At 35.6% G+C, this 18,142-nt stretch overlaps 2 protein-coding genes across 3 annotated transcripts in view; one reads left to right on the forward strand and one right to left on the reverse strand.

Moving 5' to 3' along the window:
- The window catches only part of vwa11 (von Willebrand factor A domain containing 11), a 26,302-nt gene extending 20,376 nt beyond the window's left edge, over positions 1-5,926 (reverse strand). The window contains exon 1 of the mRNA XM_087237489.1: positions 5,685-5,926. The gene's annotated coding sequence lies outside the window, so the exon portion shown is untranslated. The remainder of the gene's footprint in view (positions 1-5,684) is intronic.
- Positions 2,610-12,213, forward strand: LOC103909118 (prostaglandin D2 receptor 2). 2 transcript variants are annotated; one of them, XR_015476853.1, is made up of 3 exons: positions 2,610-2,718; positions 7,276-9,387; positions 9,770-10,430. XR_015476853.1 is itself a non-coding variant. In XM_087237502.1 (2 exons), exon 2 carries the CDS (start codon positions 7,278-7,280, stop codon positions 8,556-8,558), a length of 1,281 nt encoding a protein of 426 aa, XP_087093628.1. In that variant the 5' UTR covers positions 2,610-2,718; positions 7,276-7,277; the 3' UTR covers positions 8,559-12,213. The 2 variants fall into 2 exon arrangements, 1 of the variants encoding a protein (XP_087093628.1); XM_087237502.1 differs by having other exon boundaries at positions 7,276-12,213.
- The last annotated feature ends 5,929 nt before the right edge of the window (positions 12,214-18,142 follow it).

An 18,142-nucleotide genomic window follows, 5' to 3' on the forward strand; every position in this document is an offset into this window, starting at 1 on the left:
CTCATATCACTGTTTTGACTGTTTGGCATCATCTTGTGACTGAATACAATGTTGCTGCTGCATTCACCTGCACGTTTACGTTTAATTATTAAATCAATACATCTCAAGTCAATGTTATGTGTTTACTTGTTTACATTGGGTGGCAAGTAGCCATGTAATAAGCAGGATAATGTATCTAGGCAGTGGTTTTCACAGAATAAAGCCTTTCAGTGTTATATAATCACTGCTGATAAGCCTTTCAGCTTTATTCTGCTAGAACAACCACCTAGATGTACATTATCCCTTACATTTATGACAGTAAATGAGACATTCGCCAGTTAATGTGAAGAGGTCATATCATGCTTTTTTACAATTACTTCCTTAAATGTGTGATGTTGCTGTTTAAGCATGAACAAAATCTGCAAATTTCCAAAGCACAAAGTCCACTCTGAAGCGAGTTATTCTTTATCAGTGAACTCCACTGTAGTCCTAAAAGGTAATTTCGGGCATGTGCATAAAAACAACATCCTCAGTTGAAATAATTCAAGGGTAGAAGGTTTGGTTGAGTCACAATGTGCTATCTGCATGTTTTATAGGTCTAATATTCTGACACGTTTTCCAGTCATGGGTTGCGGCTGAAAGGGCATCCGCTGCGTAAAAAAGTGCTGCATAACTTGGTGGTTCATTCCACTGTGGCAACCCCGGATTAATAAAGGGACTAAGCCGAAAAGAAAATGACACCGATACAATCTCCTCCCAAGTGTTTATCTTCACAGGCATGAAAAAAACAACGATTATTTGAAAAATCCAAGTTTAAACAATATTGGATGTATTGTTTTGAAATAACCTTGTGTTTTTTTTTTTACCTTTGATGTGACATAAGAGGTTTACCTAAAAATGAAAATTTACACTCCATTTATTCACCCTCAAGTGGTCCTAAACCTTTATGATCAAAAGTCTTGGAGAAAACTGAACTAAACTGAACTGACCACCAGAGTAAGTAAAACAAATACTATGAAGGTCGATACAGGTTTCCAACATTTTTCAAAATATCATCTGTAATATGTGTTTAACGGATGAAAGAAACTAATGTTTAAAATTATAGATATTTTTATTTTTAGGTGAACTGTGCCTTTAAATACTCTCAGATGACGGGCCATCAAACATCTTTGTATGCTCTTTGTGTCTTTGGGCTCAGAAAACAGCTGGAATTTAAACTGACAAAGCTTTAAAATCATATGAGCATCAAAATAAACTAAGACACAAGATGTAAAGGCTCCGCCCTTTACTGAAGAGGAGCAGCAGCTCTATTGCATTTAAAGAGACACAAAAAACTGTGCTTTTCATTATTGAGGTATTTACAGTTTAGTGTAGTTTATAGTTTAGTTTATTTATTCATTATTCATATTCCCCCCCCCCAACCACCCTCTTCACTTTGTGCTCCTCGCGGATTTTCTGCCGGATTTTATGATCCGAATTTTGCCAGGAATGGGGTACCTCGTTCCACATTTTAGGACCTACTTCAGAGCAAGTTTCATCTCCTTTTTTCGTTTATTTGTATCTGGGAACTACTACCATCTTCTGGTTCTATGACCTTAAACATCTGTAAGATATTTTAACAGTAATAATATTAGAGAGATAAGTCTGAGCCTGGTCATTTAAAACCTTAAAAACATACATTAAAATCTGAAACTCAATTCTAAAACATATCGCCAAACAATTTAAGTAGCACAGGATAGGGTAATGTGTTTAAACTTTCGGGTGCCAGAAAGAAGCCTATCGGCTGCATTTTAGACCACTTGAAGACATGATGTGTGATGATGTAAAGGCATGGATTAATCTCTCAAATTCTGCACGAGTTAAAAACTTTTTTTCACTTTGGCTAATAATCTCAGCTGAAAAAAAACAAGATTTAACAACTGCATTTACCTGTTTGTCAAATAGAAGCTGCTCTTATATTCGACAAACAGTTAAATGCAGTAGTTAAATCCAGAATAAAACCTAGATTGTCCAACATTTGATTCAGCTACAGCATAGTACAATAAATAAATGCGGTATTTTAAGGCTCAAACTTAACGTAACGTGGCTTTTATTAACATTTAATAGTTTAAAGTGCTATTTTATCTGGGTTAGTATTGTATATTACGGTACAAAAACGTTGTGCTAAGCTGCCAGTGTATTTTCTGTTATTTTAAAGAGATATTTCTTTATATAATATTTCTTATACATTATATTATTTCAAACCACTAAAGAGTAAATAAAAGTCACTTTGTTAAACAGTAGAGTTGAATTTTCAACATCTGCTCTGAATTTTTAACATCTGCTCTGAACAGTCAACAGAGCAGAGATCAATGTCAATGCCATAATGCAATTCACGACCATACATAAATGGATAACACAAAATATGGAAACTGTGCCTTGTGGCTAAGATCGTATAATATAATTTACATGTGTTGTTTGGCATTATTTGTGATTTTAAAAGCACGCATAGACTCTACAGCTGCCTTCTGCATTCTTGAAGAAAACACGGTGGAAAAACATAATGACCCACGAAAACTATTCCTTTCTACTGTGACAGACCCCGCCTCTCCTCATGATGTATTAGACACAGGAATGACAAAATAACATCTAAATGAGAGAGAAGAAAGCAGCGGTGACAGACGAAAGCAACCAAGAGACACCTAAAGATGAATTAAAGAAGATGCTTATAGGTATAACGGTACACAAACTTTACAAAAGGTAGGTTTCCTTTCAGTCCATCGTGCTTGAGATAAGTGTTAAAAGCTAAAATAGTCAACCTGACTAAACTTGTTCGAGAGACTGTCGACTGTTTTGCCTTTTATGGTACATGGAGTCTTGAAACCTAGAGACATTCTTGAGAACAGATTAAAAAGACAAGCACTCAATAAAGCTGAAAAATATTGTTTGAGGTTTGTAAGAATAATAAAGATATAAGTAATTTTCAAAAGGCAGTAAAGACCTAAATGATATAAATAAATGCCATTTATTTAAATTTATTTCAATCAAAAAACATAGTTAAAAAATTTCAAAACGGTAATAAAATACACTCAAGCATTAAATTTTTTTAAAACCATTTCAGAAAGAGAGAAGAAAGCAGAGGTGATAGAACAAAGCAACCAGGAGCACCTAAAGATGAACTAAAGTAGCTGCTTTTAGGTATAACAGTACACTAAAGCTATGTTTTGCTTTAATCCATCATGCTTGAGGTGACTGTTGCAGAATAAAGGCTAAAATAGTCAACCTGACTAAACTTGTTTGAGATACTGTCAACTGTTTTGCCTTTTATGGTACATGGAGTCTTGAAAATCTAGAGACATTTTTGAGAACAGAACGAAAACATAGTGTCAAATGTTTGGGGTTTGTATAAAGAAAAGAAATCAGCAAAAATAATCAAAAGGCAATAAATCAGAATCAGAAAGAGCTTTATTGGCAGGTATGTTTAAGGACTTTTGGACACAGAGCTTCTAGTGCAACAGAATGACAGAGACAGGACAAAAAACAGATAATACATATAAAAATATTTTTAAAATAGAAGTAGTGAATGCAAATATACAAATTGGCAAGTGTAAAGGTATATTACTATATACAACGTTATTTGAGCAGCTGTTGTGTGTAAATTGACATTTAAAGTTTGTTGTTGAATAAGTGTATATGTGTATAAAGGGTATTGCAAGTAGCTATGTTTGTTTCACAATTACTATCATAAAGTGTTCATGAGATGGATTGCCTGAGGAAAGTTTGTGTTTCATATAAACTCTTATTATATTATATTATATTATATTATATTATATTATATTATATTATATTATATTATATTATATTAATTATTATTTTAAAATATAAATAAATGGCATTTATTAAAAAAAAACGAGTTAAAAATTTTCAAAATGGTAATAAAATAGACTTAAGCATTAAATTATTACATTAAAATGATTTCAGAAAGAGAATAAAGCAGAGGTGATAGAAGAAAGCACATATTATATAGTCGGCGCAGTAGGTAGTGCTGTCGCCTCACAGGTCGCTGGTTCGAGTCTTGGCTGGGTCAATTGGTGTTTTATGTGTGGAGTTTGCATGTTCTCCTTGCGTTTGCGTGGGTTTCCTCTGGGTGTTCCGGTTTCCCCCCCAGTCCAAAGACATGCAGGACAGGTAAATTGGGTAAGCTAAATTGTCCGTATGTATGAGTGTGAATGAGTGTGTATGGATGTTTCCCAGAGATGGGTTGCAGCTGGAAGGGCATCCGCTGCATAAAAAAAAATGCTTGATAAGTTGGCGGTTCATTCCATTGTGGCGACCCCAGATTATTGAAAGGACTAAGCCAAAAAGAAAATGAATAAATTAATGAATTATATTATATTTTCTAACTATATAATTAAATGACATTCTTTTCAATTTTAGCTGGGAATAGTTAGATAAAATAAATATGTTCAAACATTTAATCTTTATATTAAAATTATTACTAAAACATCATGTGGAACTGAAAACTGTAACTAATGAAAGTGAAATGAATGTGCACTGCAAGATTTGGTTAGTAAAAATTCAGGTTTTTACAGATTTTACAGCATAAAAAATAAATAAATAATGATTTCCCAGTATTATAGTTTTACTGACTTTCTTAGCAAAATAATGTTTTGTATGCAATGTAGAAATTATTATAAAAACAGACAGTTAAATTTTTGTAATATTAAAAACACGCTGGCAAAAATCAAACTCAAAATCTAGGTTTTAAAATATTTTATAAATAAATATTTTATAAATTGTAGAGAAGTTAAAGATAGAACATGCAAACTCCTCACAGAGATGCAACCACAATAATATTAAAGTAAATTAGAAAATGCAAAACTTACAGGAAAAGAGAAATTTACATAAAAAGAAGATACCTTATAAACATGCAATTTGGACTATAATTATTAATAATACATAATAATTATATATATATATATATATATATATATATATATATATATATATGTATATATATATATATATATATATATATATATATATATATATATATATATAATTTTTTTTTTTTTTTTTTTTTTTTTTTTTTTTTTTTTAAACAGTACAGGACCTTTGTTACTATACTTGTGTTTACTGGTATGCCTGTCTTTGTCCTTTTTGGTTTGCATATTCATTAAAACCAATAAAAAAAACAATAAAAAAAGATGACATCACATTGCGATTTAAAGTAAATTTTGCACGTTTAAAATAATAATTGAAGAAAGAAAGAAAGAAAGAAAGAAAGAAAGAAAGAAAGAATACATAATAATTACATGTATTCATTTTTTTTCACAACTCTTTCCTTTTCCCTCAAACCTTTCTTTGTTTTCTAAGTAAATACTACAGTTGGAGAGATTCATGGGGCAGGCACTGACATGTTCAGGTTCAGCATCTTGACAAACTGCATGTTTTACAGGAAAAAATGAGATCCATTATTACTCTTAGATGAAACTGTAGTAGGTTTTACACCAAAACAGCATTTATTAAGTAACACAGTGATTCGTGCTTGAAAAAAAGTTCCTGCTCAGCACAGTAATGCAATAATTTTAACACTATACCACAAACTATTATGAAAGACTCTGAAATAACAAGCTAAAACAAAACACAGACCATGACAAACCTTGTGACTCAAAACTTTTATGACTTTTTGATCACGTCTAAAATGAATAAATATTTCCACATACCTTAAGATGATGTTATTGAGGTCTTGAAGAGAGTGTGGTGTTGTTTTGTATAAGATGAAACTAAGTCAAAATAGCATCAGCACAAATCTCACAGACAGAATAACACAATTAAACATAACCACTGTTCATTAGGGTATTACTGTAAATGCAGTTAAGTAGATAGAGTTTACTTAACTTCAAAACGCATCTGATTATCGTTCACCTCAGCTTCCTATTTCTCTGACATCTCTTCTTCCTCTTATCTGAAAACATTAGGAAATCTGTTGTAAAATACTTTCTTGCAATATCTGTGACCTTCTTAAAGATGTACAGCAACAGTTCATCGACACCTACATTCTTTATACTTGTCATTTAATTTTGAAATTGGAAACATTTAACTGAACTTTAGCTTTGTTTTAAAAGGATAGTCATGGTTTACTCACCCTCATGTTGATGACTAACTTTTTCCTTCTATGGTGGAATGGCTTTATGTGAATAGTCACACTCCTCAGCAGCAGGTAATTCACAATACACCTCAAGTGCTTTAATGATTTTAAAAAATGGTTACACGAAGAAGCTTAAAATGTAAGAGCTTTTTTTTTTTCGAAGTAAAACATTACATTTTATCCTTACAGCAGAAATATAGTCCCTAAGAATACCTGTAAACAGCAACAGTATGTACAGTAAATGTGTAATGTGCCTTATTTGCTGTTATAATGCCATGAAATGTATTTTCAACACAATATATGTACACACATACACATTTTCAAGTCTCTGTTTTCATATTTTACATTAAACTACACCAGTTTTCTAGATAGCATGAGTTCACCTAGCCTTGTTAAAGTGTCAAACTCATTGTACTAAACTTTATAAAGGGAAACTTGTATATACTTGTCTTCTGCAGGCTTCTATACAAGCACAAATACAAATCAACAATTAGAGCATCCTAAAGGAGATATATCACCCTCCGAAGAGAACGATAGAGTAAAAAATCATGGCTGCCATATTGAAGTGCTCCATATTGAAGTATTCAAAATGAGCTATTATGAACTGATAGATACTTCAGGCCATGATCCTTTCAGCAGGGAAGTTATTTGGTGTCACACACAGTATTAAGTTCGTAAGGGCTCTTCCCAATGCCCTAAACCCTTACGAGGGATTTGCCAATGGGATAATGGCATACGGACAGGAGCACCACTGGCCGGTATGGACCCAATGAAAGCAGTTCTTGGGTGACACATATAAAAGTAAAGAGGGGGGATGTTGTGAAAAGTCGGGGGGCTTGGTCAAACGGCATGGGCCCTTAGAATCTTCCTAACTTTCCCCCCCTTCCTGTAGGGAATTTGTAAAATGAGCCTATTTCTAAAGAAAAGTGTTTAACTAGTTAAACAAAGCCTTTAGACTCTACAAACTCTAATACAAACTTCTAGACAAGTGTGCTAGAGATTTTTGGAGCTAAAATCTATGTTGGTCATATAAGAGAGAGATTGGCAAAAAATTTAAATAAAGAAGAACAGTGAATTTACTCGTATGATTAATTTCAGACTGTGACATAATATATTATTAAAGTTTCTCTTTTTTAAAGCTTCTTGTTTTTTTTTTTTTTAAACAGAAATGACTTCCTCATTCCTGGCCAATTCTTCCCTCGGCCCTTCAGAGCTCCACTGTCCCCTCCTGCAGATGATGATCATTCACCGGCTGAACAATGACAATCGGTTCAACATGGCGGCGGTGATTGTGCATGGTGTGGTTTCCGCTCTGGGGATCCTGGAAAACGGGCTGGTGCTCTGGGTGTTGGGTTGGCGTCTTCAGCGCAAGACTGTTGCCTCAGTGTGGGTTCTCAATCTGGCTCTGTCTGACTTCCTAACCACACTAACCCTCCCGCTGTTCACTTATTACCTGCTAAACGAACACAGCTGGGAGTTGGGTGGGCCATTGTGTGCAGCCCAGGCATCCATTTTTTTCCTCAACATGTTTGTTTCTGCCTTTCTCCTGGCCGCTATTTCTTTGGACCGTTGCTTGTTAGTTACTAAGCCAGTGTGGACTCAAAACCAACGCACAGTGTCAATGGCGTGGAAGATCTGCGGTCTCGGATGGACGTGGGCTGCTTTTAACACGTTCCCATACTTCATGTTTCGTTCTGTTGTGGTTAAACAAGATGGACGCAAACTCTGCTACCACGATTTCGCTCTTTATTCTTCCCCGAACACTTTGAACATAGACTGTAAGGTACGTCAAACGGCAACAGCGGTGTCTAAAGTGTTACTGGCGTTTGTGGTGCCCCTAGTGGTCATCGCCGTCAGTTACGCTTCATTCGTTCTGGAGTTACGGGCTCGCAGAAAGAGGCTTGAAAGCAGGTTGAAAGTTGCGAGAAATGACAAACAGACATCCTCAAAGTTCTTCCGTGTCCTCTCTTCGTCAAACGGACAAAACAGCACTCGCCTATCACAAAGTTTCACAAAAATGATCTTTTCGGTGATCGCAACGTTCGTCCTCTGCTGGGTGCCGTACCACGTCTTCTGTCTGCTGGAGGTGACGGCTCAGTACAAAACAGAGTTTGTGGACCTGGTGGAGAAGTACTTACCTTTCGTGACGACATTTTCCTTCCTGAACTCTGTGTTGAATCCAATTATCTACACGTTCAGCTGCCCGGACTTCTGCACCAGGATCCGCCAGAGTCTGGGGACTCTTTTCGAGGGGTTGGTGGAGGAAGCTGGACCTCTGTTGGTTGCTGGACGAAGGAGAAAAAGTGATCTATCATCCCCTATTTTTTTACTCCGCTCCCCCACTACTCCTAGAACCCACCTTGCCCAGCTCAAATCTCAGGGCTCCTTTGACCCCTTTGCCTTTAAAAGCCATCCTATAAATGAGGGAATGAAGGACGCCGAAATATGACTTCATAACATATCCTGGCAATCAAGGTCAAGGTCAAACTTATTGTCTCCCTTTTTGAATGATTTGTTGTTAGAAAAAAAAGGTCTGCTGTACATAGACACCCACAAGACAACATATATGTATTGAATATGGCCGATCAGAATCACAATTATTTAGTTTTTATTCAACAAATAATACACCATCAACTTCTCCTATCCAGAAAAGACTGGATGGTCAGTTGTAATTCGATTCCAAGGTATTTACAGGAAGGAATGCTCAGAAATGGACACACAGAGAACTCCTACAAGCTTCTTGCTTAAAGGTGCAGTAGTTGATCTTCCACAATGCTAACAGCTTAGCATAAATCTCTAAATCACAGTCCCTCTCTCTCGTGAACGCCCGGCGGTCGACGTAGATGCATACAAACGGCTGCACAGTTGTTCAAATCTGCATTTGCTGACAGATAGATTGGGCTACTTATAGGAATTATGAGAGATGACGGTCCGACTCTATTTAATTGGATGAACATTTTTTGTTTTATGCCTTACCCAAAATATAAAAATACATTTAAATACTTTTAGATCATTTACTGTAATCATTACTATTAGACTGTGAAAAGACTTTCAACCAGCACAAAAAAATGCTTCTGAAGACAATCACCTACTGCACCTTTAAGTCTTATACTTTTAATGTAAACCTTTATTCTCTATTTATTAAGTCTCTTGCTCATGTATTAATATTATGGTTTTAATACTTCTGCAGTCAATGTTTAACTCTACCACAGATAAAGAAGATCATAGATGTTACATGTTTGATATCCCAGCAAAGCTAATTTGTGTACTGAATGATTGTTTACATTTTATGTTAATGTGTGTGCAACATATTACCATTACAAACAGCTTTCAACATTTCAGCATCAGTTCACACCCAGAATGCCTATGCAAATCCCTACACTTTGGAACAAAGACTATAAAACGTGCCTCTGGGAACTTAACTATTCATTGGTCCGCTCGGCTCCGGAGGGTGGGCACAATACCACCCTTATAAAACTGGTAGCCTAAGGCCACCGCCCAGACCAGAATCCAGAAGAGAACTGACACAGACCCCAGGAGAGAGAGTTGTTCCGTTTCAGCTCAGGGCAGCTTCTCAGCACAGCTCAGACATTCTCATCTACGATATCTTTCTTTCTCTCTTTTCCTTCGAGAGTCTGCTTAAGTTTAGTACGCCGCGAGACCAAAAGTTGACATGACTAGTCCTTTTTGCCGCCTCAAAAACTTGAAATGACAGACTCCACCACACACCAAGCCTAGCGAGGACAAAGAGCTGACCAGCTAACCACGTGGGAACATCAGCTAAAAAGAGGAAGATCTTCACATCACACAAGGAACGCAAGTAACGCCTCCAGATTATCACTGAACTGGTGTCAATTCGATGTAACCCAAAAGAAACCACTGAAGGGTTAAATAGATTTTTTTTGGTTCGCTTGGTTGAACCAAAATTTGACTTTTTTCCATCATTAAACTCTCTCATACTCTTATTTTTTTTCTCTCTACACTTGTATAAATGTGTGTTTGTGTTAGTTGTTTCTGTTAGATTAGTCAATTTTGTGTAAAGAAAGGTGTCTGTGTGTGTTTATAAATCTAATGCCTTAAACATTGATCTTGTAACCCTGCTTAAACATAAATGGGTTTTCATTTTTAATAGTAATAGCCATAATTGAAGTCAACTGTTTGTTCGAATGATCACTGGATGATTCGTTTGTTTGGATTTAAAGAGTCGATTCTTTTGAAGCCCCATTCAAATGAATCTCCAATTCCCTTTGAGCTAATTCACTTCATATAACATACAAATTAAAAATCCTAAAATAATTCCTAATATAAATACAGTTCCATTAAAACCATAATATAAAAAATACAATGTGTACAGTGTTATGCCAGCTAATAAAGTTATTATTTTAACCATCTTACCTTGATGGCTCATTAATCAATTTAACTGAAAAAGGAACAAAATAATATTCATATCTATTATACCTGCATAATGGGACCCATTTTTGGTATTGCCAACGCAATCTCATGCCAATTCATAACTTTTTCATTTAGTAGCGAATTCCTATGAATTCGTAAAATATTGTATGATTTGCTCATCCCCCAATGATGGTTGGGTTTGAGGGCGGGGTTGGGTTTTAAGTGAAGCTTATTCATTAACTAATTTGAGAGGATCAATGGCTTATGATTGACCACATCTGGTCCTGCAATCGCAATGCAGAATTCCCCAATCGGATGATTCCTCACTCACTATAAATAATTAGTTTCTTACCTTAGTTATCTTTGTCTTAAAGAATCACCCCTTCCACCTCTACTCCTTTATCCTTTTGTCACAGCGGCTCAGTGGTTGGCACTGTTGCCCATTCCTTATTGCCATTAGCCATATAATAAGTGAGGGAGGGAGTTCTCGAGACATTCCTGAGCTCAAACTAACCTCTCTCCTTAAAAATTGGAGCCCCGGGCTTAAAGATTTTATGAGCTCAGGGCTCTCTCCCGGGACAGCATGACAAACATGCTTCATTATCAATCATCAGCTGAAGTGTGAACTCTTGAAAATCTTACGTTTTTGTACGACTGAACTCATACAAATCAGCCACCAAACTGAGAAATTATAAAATACCTTTCCTTGTGAGATCAGGCTGGCATTGCAATGGTATTTTTGAGTGGACTGTGGTCTACCAAACAGAGGTCGCAATCATAGGCTGGCCTTATAAGCCTTTATCTTTTTCTGTGTACGTTCAATTTAAGCCACAGTCTTGCTGGATTACCTCTGAGGTTGTGATTTTCAGAATATTAAACGAGTATGTGCTTGCCACTGCCGAAAACAAATGAACTAAAAACTAAAACGTTTTGATCACAAAGCAACATGGTCCATATTTCTATCTTCGTTTTTTTACATTGCACAGATTACTGACAATACACACAAATAAATTATGCCTAATTTTAACCTATGGGCTATACACACATGTGGAAGACTGCAGATTCAGTTAAATATGAAAACAAATCTAAAAGTATGAACGTTTGCCTGAAACATTCTTAACATCATAATTTGTCCTTTAACCTGAGCTTATAACTTGAAGACTGAGCCAATCTTTTGACTGCAAAACACTACAATACTGTGAAAAAAACAGCTTTGCATTAATGTTCTACTTTACCATATTTGGACTAAATGCTCTTTTCAATAAGATTAAGTCTATGGTTACCAAGGACTGACAATCTGTAAAAAGTTTAAATGTGGTTAAAAAACTAAAATGTGGTAAATTTGTTAGCAAAAGAAATTAAACCTACTTGCATGCTATATCTTCCAATGGTGACCCACAGCTGATTAAGATTTTTCCTACTTTTTTGGGGGGGACATGTAAGTTAAAACTGTTTTGTATTATGTTGTATTGTTTTGGTTATGTTTATTAGGTTGTTGAATGTACTTGTTTATTGGAGTTACTTTACATGTTCGAAATAAAGTCTCAAGCCTGTCATGACTAAAAATCTTACATTTTAAGTACAGTGAACTTGTACATTTTATGCAATGTGCTTCTGAAATTTTAGGTTTACCTCTGTGCTGAAGATAAGGGTCTGTGGTTAGGTTGACTATTGTCTGATTTCAATAAAGTTTGTGCATATTTTTTTAATACAAAAAAACAGCTGTGCAAGCCTCATTGCAGTGATAAGCTGCTTCTCAGTTCCAACGAACACAAAGAACAAATTTACAACACAATGACTTTGTGATCTTCAAGCAAATTTTGGTTTGTAAAGTCCGCCTGTGACGCATCCTCCATATCATAAAAGCATCTAAGCACTAGCAAGAACCCAAGATAGATGAAATTGCATATTGAGAAAGGGCTCATTACAAATAATTTTAGTGTATCCTACCTACAGGTTATGCTATTCTCAACCAACAGTTCAGGTTTAATGAATGTCACAGCAAGAGATGTGCAATATTTATCATAACTGCTGTTTTAACAATACATGTAGAGGCACATTACTGAGTGTCACTTATTTCAACATAGAATCCAAAAGCATTTGAAAAAGTTGGAATGACCCTTATTTTTAGACATAGAAGCAAAAAAATATATCTCTGGGCTAATGTATGATGTTAAGAAATATACCACAAGTGATACTGCTTTACAATTTGACATTGACATGTTAAACACAATTTTGTCTGTTTTTGTCTGTTTCTCCAACAAAAATAGTTATTACTTTTGTGCATCTTACTGTATTCAACTGACATATTGAGATTTATTTAACCCTAAAAGTATTTCAACTCTATAAATTACAATTTGATAACAACAATGCCACTATTTTACACATTTTCCAGAGTTTTAGTTTTTCACCTCTTGTCCTTTTGTGGCAAAAACATCTGACTGCCTGTGTTAACCACACTCACATGATCAACAATATTCACTTGCTTGCCGGCTCAAAATACAGCTGAATATCAAGAATGTCTTCCTCTTTTCCCACATTTTTATGGTTTACAGAAATTGTCATTTCTAAAATATGGCTTGATGTAAAATAAAACTCTGAAGTCCCTTGAATGCGTTTGTGAAATTTCAGGCAAAAATACCACATAAATTATGTTTTTAAACTCTTTGAAGCTGCACCTTTTAGGGTCCTATCATACACCCGGCGCAATGCGGCGCCTGAAAGGAGGTCTAAAGTCCAGTTCAGAGCGCGTTAGTTGTGCTCCCCGCTTAAACAAAGCTTAATACACACAAGATGAGCAGCGATACGCAAATATCTTTACGAATAAAAAAGAATTAAATCATTAAAATATTTAAAAAAAAATTATTTTCTACATAAATATAAAAACCACCACCGCCATGCTTTCTTAATCTCGGAGGGCTTTTTCAGTTTGTTCATGACAACTTGCGTTTGTATAATGTTATTATTAGTAGCAGTATTATTTATCATATGCATATTTATATTTGTTTTATTAAAAACAAGCTTAGATATGCCCACCTTTCAGGTTTTGGACCATATGGGGAAGGGCATGTGTATTCGTTATTATTATTCGATTTCTGGAAATTAGAACTGAATTTAGAAATAGTTTTGAAACAAATCTTTGCGCTTAACAAACAAAATTATTTATAGGCTAATGGATGTCTGTGCATACAAAATGTTTCCTTCTCCACGAAAGAGAAAGAAAGTGAAAGTTAAGAATGAGGAGGCTCATTCTCTGATTCTCACGCTGCAGATGCTCTGTTTAACTGTTTTCTCGCTAGTGAAGCGCTCAGTTTTTACACAAAGTCCGCCACAGTAAATAGCAAATGCAATACGGCTTGACGCTACTGACACTTAAAGAGAATGGGAGATGAGACGCTGATTGGTTTATTCTCAAAACACACCTATAACTCATTAAAAGAATAAGCTCAACCCTGTTAGACCATGCGCTGCGGCGCAAAGCAGATTTTTCCATCCTTAAAATAGGAAAAGTGGATTCTGACATGTGCTTAATGCTTTTGCGCCCTGTGCTTTGGACTTTGCACCTAGATCTTTAAAATAGAGCCCTTAGGGTTTGACCTTTTGAGGTGATTTTGATGACTGTCACTTTAAATTTAAATGAGGTTGTGCTATTTTCAAAAAACGGTGGGGCTACAAATGCCTATGTGTCAGCATAGTGGCAGATTTAAAAACATATCTAATGTTTTATGCTAATGAGGGAGAGATTGTGACTAATGGGCGGGGCTTTCCCCTGCTAATGCCACCTACAAAGGGAGAATGTCAATCAAAGTGTTTCCGCAGACAAGTTTGATTAAAAAAACAAAATGAGTACATTTGTATCATTTTAGCTGGTTATATTCAAAGACTGTGTGTCATTCAACTGTGTTTAAACCACTTATAAAAGTGCTTGTTTGCAGAATATGTGCTTTTTAGGTGGGACGCATCTAGGATGTGCCACAGCACACCACGCCGCATCTTTCAGAACTGTAAACGTTGTTTTCTTTGAGGGTTTGCACACCAGTTCTGCTATTTATCTGAAAATAACTGCACACCTTTGAATGTTCATCAGCCAATCAGCATCCAGTATTCAACAGCCCCATTGTATAAAACACTGCAACCACCCCCAAAAAACTGCTCAAAGACCCTCTGTGTTTGTGTGTGTGTGTACAATTTATTTTGTATAATGTAATGTACATTTAGTGTGAGTACGCCCTAAAACTCAATAAATGAAGAGAACTCAAACCAACAGAGAGCTGTAAAACCCAATAAGTTAAGGCAACTCAAACCGTTTAGGAAAACCGATTGCTACAAACCATTTGAAACTAATCTGAGTACTGTGAACTTACTCCATTTAAGTTGAAGTACTGAGGGATTTAATTAACTCATTACCTTTAACACTGAGTTCAAAACTCTTTTCAAATGAGCAGAAGTAACTTTTAGTAATTTTTAAGTTAACTATACTCATTTCATTTGATAAAGTTGACTGCTGAGTTTTACAGTGAATTCAATCTAATGTATTATCCACCATTCTGGCTATACGCAAAATAGTTATTTTTTTTGTAAGATAGGAAAATAAACCACACATACAAGTATGCATGTGTGTGCATGTACACGCTATTTGCTCCTAAATTCCTAAAGCCAGTCACATATTAAGTCTTTTTTAAACCAACTAAAAAGATTTAATTCTGAGTGAAACTAGAAGTGTGCATATAAACATAGCCACTACTGAATGAGTGCTGACCCAGATTTCAGCAGCAGCAGCAGTGGTTAGCAAAGGATCATGTGAGAGGAAAACAAAGTAAACTGGTGAACGGATGGAGTGGAGAGCGCACAGACGGACCAGTTCACGTTTTAAGCTGTAAAAAGAGTGAGCTCTGGGCTGTTACAGTATGAAACAGATGCTCTTAGTGGTATTAAAAGTCACTGTATGCGTCACCGGCAGCTTGAACCCACTGGGACAAAGCAAATGAGGATCCAGCAGGCAAATCAAGAAACCATGTTACATGTTCACTGACATGAATTCAAATGCTGTCATGCTGAGCAGAAACCCACATATACACAATACTTATTATTATTATTATTATTAAAGCAATCTGTCTTTGATGATTGCAGACAACATTCAGATTATTTATCGAACATATTTTTTACATGACGAGTGACATAAGTTCCTCGAGAACAGAACAAAATGTACCATGCAGATCATAGGGATCAGGATTGTTTTTTTTAACTCTTCCCTTATAATCTTACATAACGTTATCATTTATGTGTGGGATATGCGTGTTAAGTAGTAAGTATACAAGCTGAAAATCTTCGCCTATAAACTGTTGTAAAGTATTGTGTGGAATGTGATGCTTACAGCCCACCCTACTTACTTCGACTGCTGCTTGTGGGCACATCTGCTTTTTAAAAGAGGCCTGACTTCCGAGGATGCATGCAGAGGTTTGTAAGGGGTGGTAAAATTAAGCAGAATAAAATAAGAAGAATATTTATTTATTGACCTCACAAAATATAGTTTTTGGAATATTTATGCGTTCATTCAAGAATAACATATTAGGTAACATTACAGAACTCCACAAATAAAATTAATAATGAAAATGACAACACATAGCTTCTTTTTAATATTTTTTCTCTGTTAATATTAATATTTAAGTATAATTATAATTGAATATATAATAAAAATAAACACACACATATATGTACACTCACCGGCCACTTTATTAGGTACACCTTACTAATACCAGGGTGGACCCTCTTTTGCCTTCAAAACTGCCTTAATCCTTTGTGGCTGAGATTCAACAAGGTACTTCAAATATTCTTCAGAGATTTTGGTTCACATTGACATGATAGCATCACACAGTTGCTGCAGATTTGTCAGCTGCAAATCAATGATGCGAATTTCCCGTTCTACCATATCCCAAAGGTGCTCTATTGGATTGAGATATGGTGACTGTTGAGGCCATTTGAGTACAGTGAACTCATTGTCATGATCAAGAAACCAGTCTGAGATGATTCATGCTTTATGACATGGTGCATTATCCTGCTGGAAGTAGCCATCAAAAGATGGGTGTGCTGTGGTCATAAAGAAATGGTCAGCAACAATACTCAGGTAGGCTGTGACATTGACATGATGCTCAATTGGTACTAATGGGCACAAAGTGTGCCAAGAAAATATCCCCCATACTATCAAACCACCACCAGCAGCCTGAACCGTTGATCCAAAGCAGGATGGATCCATGCCTTCATGTTGTGAATGCCAAATTCTGACCCGACCATCTGAATGTTGCAGCAGAAATCGAGACTCATCAGAACAGGCAATGTTTTTTTCCAATCTTCTATTGTCCAATTTTGGTGAGTCTTTGCGAATTGTAGCCTCAGTGGTCTTCTGCTGCTGTAACCCATCCGCCTCAAGGTTCCAGGTGTTGTGCGTTCAGAGATGCTCTTCTGCATACCTCGGTTGTAACAAGTGGTTATTTGACTTTCTGTAGTCTTTTTGTTATCAGCTCAAACCACTCTGGTGGTTCTCCTCTGACCTTCTCTGGCTTCAACATGGCATTTGCGCCCACAGAACTGCCGCTCACTGAATTATTTTCTCTTTTTCAGACCATTCTCTGTAAACCCTAGAGATGGTTGTGTGTGAAAATCCCAGTAGATCAGCAGTTTCTAAAATATTCAGACCAGCCAGTCTGGCACCAGTAACCATGCAACATTCAAAATCACTTAAATCCCCTTTCTTCCCCTTTTTGATGCTCGGTTTGAACTGCAGCAGGTCGTCTTGACCATGTTTACATGCCTATATGCATTGAGTTGCTGCAATGTGATTGACAGATTAGAAATTTGCATTAACGCGCAGTTGGACAAGTGTACCTATTAAAGTGTTGATAAGTGTGTATTGTGTATATTTATACATTGATTTTTTTATAATAACAACAATGTATAATGTTATTATTTATAACAACACAAAATATAATATTAACAAAATATTAATTTGCATAATTATTTTTACTTTAAAAGAATAGGAAGTCTATATTAGAAAGAAAACGACATTTTCAATAGGTCAATGACTTAATTTTGAATGACCCATATAAATGCGGTGATGTAAATAAATGGTGTTGGGTGGAAATAGAGGATGAAAAATTATAGACAAGAACATGAACGTGTAAGAGGATTTTGCGGAGAGCAGGAGACAGGATAAAGGATTAAATCAGATGTAAATCAGGAAAAAGAATGAGAGATGAAACATTTCTCCTTATCCACAGTCTAATCACACACGGCCGGTACATCAGTCAGACAGAATTCTAGCGAGAATAAAGAAATAAATATATAAACAAAACAATACAATGACATTTTATTTGCCTTCAAAATTGTGTCACAACACAAAAGGCAAGACTGAGATATAAAATGACCCTCAATGTCAATTATTCATTCTTCTTGAGAGTAAAATTATTAAAAAAGTACTATTAGGATCAAAGTAAAAATGTTCCCTTGATGATGTTTTCAAATGTTGTTTCTTACAAATGCATACTTTTTATAGAAATTACAGTCTTGCAATATATTAATATTCATCATGTTAATCTTTCACAAAGCATAAACACAGCAAAAAGCAAGGGGAAAAAACATAAATCT

Source organism: Danio rerio, chromosome 1 (genome assembly GCF_052040795.2).
Source record: "Danio rerio strain M-AB ecotype USA chromosome 1, GRCz13ab, whole genome shotgun sequence".
Classification (NCBI taxonomy): Eukaryota; Metazoa; Chordata; class Actinopteri; order Cypriniformes; family Danionidae; genus Danio; species Danio rerio.